Here is an 11,247-nt window from a genome sequence, read left to right as displayed (position 1 = left end):
GTGACTTTCCAGGCAGCATCAGATTCTCTGGGTGAGTAACTGGGGAGGGGGAAAGAGGAAAATACAAGACAAAAACATTTAGCCCAGCAACTCTTATCAGAAGATGTGAGTGTCTGGTGGGCGTCTGGCCGGAGAGGTGGTCAAAGGGCTAGATTTGGGTGAAGTGGTCTCTTTCTTGGTGCCTGATTATTTATGACTGGCACTGTCTAAGCTTGGGAAGAATGCCATTCAAAATGCCAATACCTTCAACTGGATTTGCAACTTTAGGTCCATTTTCTGATCTGCGACACGGAGCTGGCCAAGTTCCACGTGGTGTGCACAGATGTGTTAAGAAAACACCATCTGCGGCTGTAGCCCCCCTAAACACTACACCCTTGTGGGGTAACAACAACCACAAAAATCCTGAACCACCAAACAAGATCCTGCAGGCAAGTAAGTGACTCAGCCCCCCGCAAGGGTGATGAGCCCCCTCATCAATTCCATTATAATGAGAAATGAGAAAGGCTCATTTGTGAAAGATTCATCTGGAAAAGAGAACTTCTACTAAGATAGAAGGAGCGGGGAGGGGAAGGGTATGCCTTTGACTGCTTTGACTCAACCAGGTTATGTCTCAGAGAGTCCTTCGCATTTCTCCCTCACTGAAAAGAGACTTTTGTCAAGGATGGGTACCCAACAGTGACTTGCACACAGTGGGCATTTCATAAATATTCTCTGAATGAAAGAATGGAGGAAGGAATGTGTGTGGGATGAGAAACATTCATTTGTGCCAGAAGGAGGTTCCAGACAATGCTCGAGGCTATGGTTCTGGGAGTGCACATCAAGAGTAAAGCTAAACAGGAGGGAGGTGGGTGGAACATGGGTGGTGGGAAGGCAGAAGCATTCTTTTGGGGCTCAGGGGCCTAGAATGCCAATGAAGATGTGTAGGAGAAACCAGCCTGGCCCCAGGGAACTTCTACAGAAGCAGAGCTGTAGGTGGTGACAGCAGGGCCTCACGTCAAACCCTTCTTCTCTTTCAGATCCAGATGTATGATCTGACAACCTAAGTATAATAAGGTCAAAGGTCTTAAGCAAGAGGGACCCGGGGGAGAACTGTCCACACCATCCTCTTGTTAACTGGTTGAGAAGAGCAAGGATGAGTGAGACAGAGAGGGCTGGGTAAAGACTCCAAACTCACTAAGCCATCATGAGGCCTGCTTGCAGCTCCCCTGCATAAAACATTACACGTGAAAGTAAGCAAAAGAGACAGTAAAAAGAAGAGTCAATTTCTCTTTGTCCCTGTTCTCTCTTTTCCCCCCTCTTTTTAAGATTTTTTTTTTTTTTACCCTTTTAGGAGAAAGCACCTGTTGTGATATTAGAACACTCAGCTCTCTAGTCCATTGGGAAGTTTCTTTCAAAATGTTGAACTCCAAGGAGATTCCAGGTTTAGTTCTCATGTCAAGGGCAGAAGGAAGAAGGGCTCTCCACTCCATGTCCCTCTGTAAGGGCAGAACCACCAGCTTCCACAGTTCTCCACTGCTGATGACTGGATGGCAGTTCTTCATGGAAACCTGGCCACTTACCCACCCTGGACATCAGGAAAATTAGTGTAGAGACAATATCCAAAGTCGAAAGGCAGAGTTAAGATGTCCAGCTGTAGAAAGGGTGCTGGAATCACACTCAAAGGACCAACCAAGATAGGATAGAGTTTGTAGTGTTTTTTGGGTGCCAGGAAGTTTCTGGGTGCCCGTTCCTTACAGCTCTTCTTTCTCGACTCCTGGATTTATTCCAGCAGGCTGCTGGGCTCCCACAGAGCAGGGTCAGGATGACTCTTCCAATGCATTGACCACTTGCTCCAGGATATCGGGACAGTGATCTGCTATCTGCTGGAGAATGGCATTGGCAAACTCCTGTAGCTCTGCATTGTCCCGTTCACCTTTTTCTAACTCATCCTGAAGCTGAAAGGGAAAGGAAGATGGATTTCAGATAAAATAAAATGATGCTGTTCGCACTGGGTTAACTGTTATTGCTCCTGAGTAAGGAAATGGCATTTCCAACAACATGGCTGAACCCAGAGGGCATTATGCTAAGTGAAGTAAACCAGAAAGACAAATACTGCATGATATCACTTCTAAGTGGAAGGGGGTTGGGGGGAAAAGACACACTCACAGAAACACAAAGTAGAATAGTAGCTACCAAGGGCGGGGGGAGTGGGGGAAATGGGGACAGGTTGGTAAAGGGGTACAAACTTTCAGTTATAACATGAATAAGGTCTGAAGATCTAATGTATAATATGATGACTACAGTTGATAACATTGTACTGTATAATTAAATATGCTAAGAGAGGGGCGCCTGGGTGGCTCAGCTGGTTGAGCATCTGACTCTTGGTTTCAGCTCAGGTCATGATCTCAGTGTCGTGGGACTGAGTCCCGCATCGGGCTCTGCGCTGCTGAGCATGGAGCCTGTTTGGGATTCTCTCTCTTCCTCTCCCTCTGCCCCTCTCCCCACCTAAAAAAATAAATAAATATGCTAAGAGAGTAAAACTGAAATGTTCTCATAAGGGAAAAAAAAAAGGAGCTATGTGAGAGGACAGATGCATTACCTCGACTCTGGGGATCTTCACAATGTGTACCAAACCATCATGTTGTACACTTACTATGTCAGTTTTATTTGTCAATCAAACCTTAATAAAGCTGGAAATGAAAAAAGAAATGACCAAAAAAAGGAGAGGTACTTTCTATGGGAAGTCTTCCTGCATCAAAGTTCCCAAGCAGGAAGGGGTCCAAGTTAACATCGAGTGTTTGCTCGTGAAGGGGTGACCAGTCCAAGTCCCAAAGGGGGTAAGCCAGCACCAGTGCTCTCACGCGAGGGAGAATGTTCTCTCCACTGTGTCACAATATCACACCCATGCCCAGCAGGGGAGAGGGGCACACGCATGATCTCAGATGGATCTTCATCTTGCATAATGGTCCTCTGTCCTAGGGAAACATATTTAAAAGACCTTTCCCTTTTGCTATAAACCACTTTTATTCAGTATGTTAGACTACCTGCTAATTTAGGCCCGCTAATTTAGTTAAAGAGATTACTCTGAGAAACACATAAGATAGTCCTCTGTTTAGGAGTAAGTATAATTCTAACTTCCTATTGTTTCAAACGCTCTCTTGGACATTCCTTCAAGCATTAAGCCAGCATTTACTGAGGGCATCCTGTGTGCTCGGTGCTGAAAGATGAATGCATTTGGTCTTTGCCCCGAGATCCATGTAGGTTAATGGAAGAGACAAACACATGCACAGATAATTAGTTACCACAAGCGAGGCCTGAACGCGTGCTACAGGGGAAGACCTAAGAATGACAGCTGCATCCTGGACGGGTCTGGGCAGATGTTACTACAGGCAGTATGTGATGTGGATCCTGAGAGCTGCAGAGGAGTTTGTGGGGAGATCAAAGAAGAGGCTTTCAAGCAGACGAAAGAAATGCAGATGCGCAGAGCTATGAAGGGGCTTGGCACAGACCTCGGGAAGACGGAACCTTTCAGTGCGGTGGGAGCGTAAGCTAAGGGGACTGCGTAGAGAATGACAGGAAATGAAGCTGAAGAGGCAGACTGGGGCCAGACTGTGGATGGAGAGCTAAGCAGTTCAGATCTAATCTGGTTAAAAAACAACAAACAAAAAAGGAACTCTAAGAGCTCTTAAACGGTGCAGTGACATGATCAGCTTCATGTTCTCGGAAGAGAACTGTGAAGATAAAAACACGTTAGACTGAGTGGAAGGAAGACTCAGCCAAGGGAGGTTACTGTGGCAAGCCCGGGGCCATGGGGCAGGGCCAGGGGACACGGGGGGCAAAAGATGGGCGTGAGACTTCCTCAAGGTAGAACTGACTGATAGGAGGTGAAGTTCAATGAGAGGGGATGGAGGATCATTTTGACAGCTCTAGCTGAGGACAGTAAGCAAATAAGACTGAAAGTACAGGAGGCAGAGCAGGTTTTTAGGAAAGCAGAGAGATTAAAAACTGAGTTTCCAGTGTATTAAGGACGCAGGTTCTGGAGTTAGGCTGCCTGGGTTTCAATGTCAGCTGTGGCACTTACCAGTTTGTATGACCTGGACCTCTCTGAGCCTCAGTTTTCTCATTTATAAAATGGGCCAATACATTTATAGGGCTGTTTTAAGGATTTAATGAGATATTCATATAAAGTGCAGTACAATGCTTGACACACAGAAAATGTTTGATAAATGTTAGATGTTGTTATAATTATTGCTAAATTGGTAAGATTACCTTGACAGAGCATGTCGATTAAAGAGCAAACAGAACCAAGTTTTAATTGCACCGCTGACAGAATCTACATGCTGTGAGCCAAGAATGAGCATGCTGCTTCTTCGAATATATCAAAGCGCTGGGAACAGATTTTGCAATCTTCTTTCTGTTAAATGTTGACGAAGACCTCAGGACATGCAAGGACCAGATATAGACTACACTAAGTCTTGACGCATTTCAAGGTCTGGCTGTGTCATATGAATGTGAATCTCTGAAATGGGGAAACCAAAGAAACCAGGTGCCTTTTAACCAACCGAGCCACCCAGGCACCCTAAACCAGGTGCCTTTTAAATCCAGCTGCAGAGAATATAGCCCGGAGAGACTGCTAGGCGAGGAGACTGTGACTCTCACATCTCTTGAACGGAACTGAAGTCAACTGCGCAGGGTAACGGAGGGGGCTGTATGGTTGTACGGCCTCCGTTTCCCCACCTCAGTCCTTCCCAGGAACATTCCAGACATCTTCGGGTTATATTCTGAGCCAGGTATCTGCACTTCACTTTCTACAACTCACATATTTATTTCCTGCGAAACATTTTTTATTCCCATTTGGCTTCTGTTTGTTAAGTAAACATGAAGTTACTAATGGATATATTTTAGTTCAGTATTTTTTTCAGTATTTTTTTTTTTTTACTAATTTAAAAAGTATTACACACACATTGTAGAAAATTTGGAAAACAAAAACCAGGAAAAAAAATGAACTATAATACTAGCATCAGGAGATAACCACTGCTACATATTTTTTGTATATTCTTTGAGATGTTGTTTTATTATATATATAATTTTAGAAACAAAATGGCAATGACAGTATATAGATTATTTGTGAACTGATTTTGTTTTCACCTAAAAATATACCACAAATATGTTTCAAACCAAATCCCAAAGGCTCTTTCAGAGCTTGATGATTAATTCTAAATTTATCCATATATATAACAGGAGCCAAGAAAATATTTGAAAGGAAGAAAAATGATGTGTGGACTGGCTTATCAGATTATAAGACACAAAAAGACACTAATTAGAAGAGTATTGTGCTGATAAAATTAGATCACTGGATTTAGAATCTGATCAGGAGGCATTTGAAATCAATGAATTGTATTAGATCAACTGGGCCTAGCTGTGGTTGGATTCCTGCTCATACCATATATAAACATAAATTTAAAATTACCTAAAGATCTAGATTTAAAAATTATACTGCAGATACATGTTCTTCTAATGCACACACAAAAAACATTCTCCAGGACAGATCATATGTAAGGCCTTAAAATGAATCTTAATAAATTTAAGATTGAAATCACATCAAGCATGTTTTCCAACCACAATGGTATGAAACTAGAAATCAGTTATAAAAAGAACAGAAAAATTCACAAATATTTGGAGATTAAACAACGTGACTGAAAAATCAATGGGTCAAGAAAGAAATCAAAAGAGAGATCAAAAAATGCCTTGGGACAAATAAAAATGTAAATACAATATACCAAATCTATGGGATACAGTAAAAGCATTTTAAAGAAAGATTTATTTATTTGAGAGAGAGGGGAAAGAGGGGCAGAAGGAGAGGGAGAGAGAGAATCTCAAGCAGACTCCCCACTGAGCAAGGAGCCCAACACAGGGCTTGATCCCACAACCCTGAGATCATGACCTGAGCCAAAGTCAAGAGTCGGATGCTTAACCGACTGAGCCACCCAGGTGCCCCTAACAGCAGCTCATAGTGATAGATGCCTACAGTAAGAAGCAAGAAAGAGCTCAACCTAACTTTATACCTCAAGGAACTAGAAAAAAAAGCCCAAAGTTAGTAGAAGGAACAAAATAACAAAGATGAGAGTGGAAATGAATGAAATAGAGACTAAAAAGACAACAGAAAAAGTCAATGAAACTAAGAGCTGGTTTTTTGAAAAGATAAACAAAATAGACAAACCTTTAGCTAAACTTACCAAGAAAAAAAGCAAAAGAATGCAAATACATAAAATCAGAAGTGAAAGAAGAGCTGTTACAACTTATACCAGAGAAATACAAAGAATCAAAAAAGACTACTACGAAAAACTATATGCCAACAAATTGGACAACCTAGTAGAAATGGATAAATTCCTAGAAACACACAACCTACCAAAACTGCATCATGAAGAAACAAAAAATCTGAACGTATTCTTAGCAAGGGAACTGAATCATTAATCATTAATCAACCTTCCAACAAACAGAAGTCCAAGACCAGATGACTTCATCACTGGTGAATTCTACCAAACATTTAAAGAAGAATTAATACCAATCCTCAAACTCTTCCAAAAAACAGAAGAGGAGGGATACTCCCAGACTCATTTTACAAGGCTAGTATTGCTCTGATACCAAAACTAGAAAAGGACAACACAAAGAAAGAAAATTGCAGGCCAATATCCCTGATTAACATAGATGCAAAGATCCTCAATGAAATATTAGCAAACTGCATTTAATACTTCATTAAAAGGATCATATGCCATGATCAAGTGGGATTTATTCCAAGGATGCAAGGATGCTTCAACATCTGTAAATCAATAAATATGATACACCACTGTAACAAAATGAAGAATAAAAATCATATCATCTCAACAGATGTAGGAAAAGCACTTGACAAAATTCAACATCCATTTATGATAACAACTCTCAACAAAGAGAGTACAGAGTGAAGATACCTTGACATAAACTAAAGGGAAAAAAGACAAAAGGACAAGTACTGGTATCCATGTATTATGAAAGTGGTACTACAAGCCTAATAACAGAGAAATGGGCACAGGATATGAACAAAAAATTCACTGAAGAAATACAAATGGCTAATAAGCACATAAAAATGCTCAATTTCATTTGTAATTAAAGGAATACAGATTAAACAAGATAGGGTTTTGTTCCCCCTATCACACTGGCAAAAGTTTCCGAAAGACTGTTAACAACCACTGTTGGGGAAGTGGGTACTCTTATACTACTGTGGGAATATAGTGAGCAATTTGGTCTCATCAACCAAATTTAAACACAAATATCCTCTGACCAAATAATTCCACTTTTAAGAGTATATTCTATAAAAATACCAGTAAGAAATTCAAGAATGTATACACAAGTTTGTTTATCAAGACAATCTGTAAGAAAAAAATTTATTAACAACCTCAGTGTCAAAAAGAAGTGAGAGAGACCGGTATGTTCGGAGATCCATCCATCCATCCATCCATCCATCCATCCATCCAAAATATATATAAAGAGAAATCCAAAACTATTAAAGAATGGCTAGTTTGAATGGATGAAAGGGCTTTCAATTTTACTGCTTTTTAAACAAATTTTTTTTTTAAATGTTTTATTTATTTATTCATGAGAGTCAGAGAGAGAGAGAGAGAGGCAGAGGCAGTGGGAGAAGCAGGCTCCCCGCCTAGCAGGGAGCCCGATGCGGGACTCGATCCCAGGAACCCGGGATCATGACCTGAGCCGAAGGCAGACGCTTAACCATCTGAGCCACCCAGGCGCCCTTAAACAAATTTTTTTAAAGATTTTATTTATTATTTGGGGGGGAGAGAGAGAGAATACAAGCAGGGGGAGCGGCAGGCAGGGGGAGAGGGAGAAGCAGAGTCCCCACGGAGCAGGGAGCCCAATGCAGGGCTCGATCCCAGGACCCCGGGATCATGACCTGAGCCGGAGGCAGACATTTAACCGACTGAGCTACCCAGGCGCCCCTGTTTTTTTTTTAAACTGAAGTATAGTTGACACACAATATTACATTAGTTTCAGGTGTACAATATAGTGATTTAACAAACCTATATGTTATACTATGCTCACCACAAGTGTAGCTCCCATCTGTCACCATACAACACTATTACAATACCATCAACTATATTCTCTACGCTGTACCTTTTATCTTCATGACTTATTCATTCCATAACTGGAAGCCTGTATTTCCCGCTTCCCTTCATCCATTTTGCCCAGCCGCTTACCCCATTCCCCTCTGGCAACCACCAGCTCATTGTCTGTATTTATGGGTCTGTTTCTGCTTTTTGTTTATTCATCATTTGTTTTGTTTTTTAGATTCCACATGTAAGTGAAATCATATGGTATTTGTCTTTCTCTGTCTGACTTACTTCACTTTGCATAATACCCTCTAGGTCCGTCCATATTGTTGAAAGTGGCAAGATCTCATTCCTTTTTTATGGCTGAGTAATATTCCAAAATATATACGTATGTGTGTAGATACACCTGTCTGTCTGTCTGTCTCACATATAACATCTTCTTTATCCATTCCTCTACTGATAGTCACCTGGGTTAGCTTCCATAATTTGGCTAGTGTAAATAATGCTGCAATAAACATAGGAGTACATGTATCTTTTCTAATTAGTATTATTGTCATTTTCTTTGGGTAAATGGCCAGTAGTGAAATTGCTGGACCATGCATTAGTCTATCTTTATCGTTTTGAGGAACTTCCGGTATTGTTTTCCACAGCGGCTGCACGGATTTACATTCTCGCCAAGAGTGCACAAGGGTTCCCTTTCCCCACATCCTCACCAACACTCTTAGCTCTTGTCTTTTTTATTCTAGCCATTCTGACAGGTGTGAGGTGATATCTCATCATGTCATCAGAGTTTTGATTTGCATTTCTCTAATGATCAGTGATGTTGAGCATCTTTTTATGTGTCTGGTGGCCATCTGTATGTCTTCTTTGGAAGAATACCTGTTCAAGTCCTCTGCCCATTTTTATTTTTTTTTAAAGATTTTATTTATTTGACAGACACAGCGAAAGAGGGAACACAAGCAGGCGGAGCGGCAGGCAGAGGGAGACGCAGGCTTCCTGCTGAGCAGGGAGCCCGATGTGGGGCTCGATCCCAGGACCCTGTGATCATGACCTGAGCTGAAGGCAGATGCTTAATGACTGAGCCACCCAGGCGCCCCCTCTGCCCATTTTTAATTGTATTATTTGGGGGGTTTTTTTTTTTTTGCTGTTGAGTGGTCTAAGTTCTTTATATATTTTGGATATTAACTTCTTACTGCATGTATTGGTTGCAAATATTTTCTCCCATTCAGTAGGTTACCTTTTTGTTTTACTAATGGTTTCTTTTACTGTGCAAAAGCTTTTTATTTTAGTGTAATCCCAATAGTTCATTTTTGTTTTTGTTTCCCTTGCCCGAGACAAATCTAGAAAAATGTGGCCAAGGGAAATGGCAAAAGAAATTACTGCCTATGTTTTCTCCTAGGATTTTTATGGTTTCAGGTCTCACATTCAGGTTTTTATTTATTTTTTTAAAGATTTTATTTATTTATTTGAGAGAGTGAGAAAGAGTACGAGCCGGGTTGGGGGGTGTGCAGAGGAAGAGGGAGAAGCAGACTCCCCACTGAGAGCAGTGAGCCCAATGCAGGGTTCAATCCCAGGACCCTGGGATCAGGACCTGAGCTGAAGGCAGACGCTTAACCGACTGAGCCACCCAGGCGCCCCTTCCACATTCAGGTCTTTAATCCATTTTGTTTACTCTATATACTTCTGTATTGTTTGATTTCATACCGCAAGCAGCATTGAAATGATAAGAAATATGGATAAAAATATATAATATAAATATTCAAAGCTGCTATTAGAAAATGGTATTTGAAATAGTATGAGCTCATAAGGCACGGAGGAGGACATGCACTTGGCTGTTCGCTGAAGTTGAGGAATACAGGAATTACTGGGTCTTGACAGAAGCAGTACCAGTCTCTGAGGGTGACAAAGGCCTTCGGGTTGGCTAGGCCTGGGCACTATCCTTCAGAGGACCCTCGTTCTGTTCAGTGGTTTCAGGGAAACCACACCCAGGGCACTGTGTTCCCTTTCAGGTACCTCATTACCCGAAAAATGGAGACAAACTGAAATAAGTTCAAAGGAAAATGGCAGGCATGACTAAGAAGCTGAAAGGATCATTTTATGAGGCAGGATTAGAAGAACTAAGTGTCAAACCTGAACTAACTGAACACTAAGGGGAGGGAACATGATTATGACCTACAAATGTCAGGAGGGTGTACATGAGAAGCGGGAGGGGTGATTTAGCACTGGAGGAGAAAGGGCAACTAGAAGTGATAGAAAAAGATTAGGGGGAAAAAACCAGAGGCAGACTGTGAGACTATGCTTTTTCCAAGGGCTAATGAATGATTTGCCTGGGAAAAGGTATTTAAAAAGAGAAGGGATCAGAACAACCACAAAGTTTAGAGAAGGAAGTGTTCCTTCATTAGTTGGAGTTGCTTTCCATCTGGTGGGGCTTTCTCTGTTCTCCAGGGATTATGAGTGGTTTGCGTTTTATCTGCAAGCAATATTAGATGTGGGCATGGCTGAGCAGGGAGAGAGTTCATTGGCACTTGATCCCTTATATGCTAACATTTCCTGTCTTGAAAAAAATCTTAGGGGCACCTGGGTGGCTCAGTCGTTAAGCGTCTGCCTTCAGCTCAGGTCATGATCCCAGGGTCCTGGAATCGAGCCCCGCATCAGGCTCCCTGCTCAGCGGGAAGCCTGCTTCTCCCTCTCCCACTCCCCCTGCTGTGTTCCCTCTCTCACTGTGTCTCTGTCAAATAAATAAATAAAATCTTTAAAAAAAAAATCAAACACCTCAACTTTTCTTGTGAGACTGGAATTACATTTAAAATGAGGATTTTTATTTTGACTTTGAAACGCAAAGCTTTAGTCATTCTGAAGTCAAAGGAGTACAGCAACGTGTGAAAGAAAAAAAAAGCACTTAGGAAAGAAAGGCAATGTGAAGTAATCAAACTAAGAACACAGACAGATGTGTTATACAGCACAGGTGTGAAAACAAATCTTGAAATGTTTTTCATTTCATCAAAAACTCGTTATTTTAAAATATTTCTTTAGCATGTGCATCACATGTTAAAAAAAGGAAGTTTTTCGTATGGTATCAGTATGCAGCGGGTCCTATGGTTAAATTGGGAAAAGTGTGTTCTAGCTTCTGAAGTGTAATTTACCAGATCTCACTCAGGACATTCTT

At 41.4% G+C, this 11,247-nt stretch overlaps 1 protein-coding gene across 2 annotated transcripts in view; it reads right to left on the bottom strand.

Moving 5' to 3' along the window:
- Positions 1-1,639: 1,639 nt before the first annotated feature.
- The window catches only part of ERC1 (ELKS/RAB6-interacting/CAST family member 1), a 511,631-nt gene continuing 502,023 nt past the window's right edge, over positions 1,640-11,247 (bottom strand). For both annotated transcript variants that reach the window (XM_044914971.1, XM_044914972.1), the window contains one exon: positions 1,640-1,934. In XM_044914971.1, coding sequence (XP_044770906.1) covers positions 1,797-1,934 — 138 coding nt within the window. In that variant the 3' untranslated portion in view covers positions 1,640-1,796. The remainder of the gene's footprint in view (positions 1,935-11,247) is intronic.

Source organism: Neomonachus schauinslandi, chromosome 5 (genome assembly GCF_002201575.2).
Source record: "Neomonachus schauinslandi chromosome 5, ASM220157v2, whole genome shotgun sequence".
NCBI lineage: Eukaryota > Metazoa > Chordata > Mammalia > Carnivora > Phocidae > Neomonachus > Neomonachus schauinslandi.
This window is presented reverse-complemented; position numbering and strand designations above follow the sequence as displayed.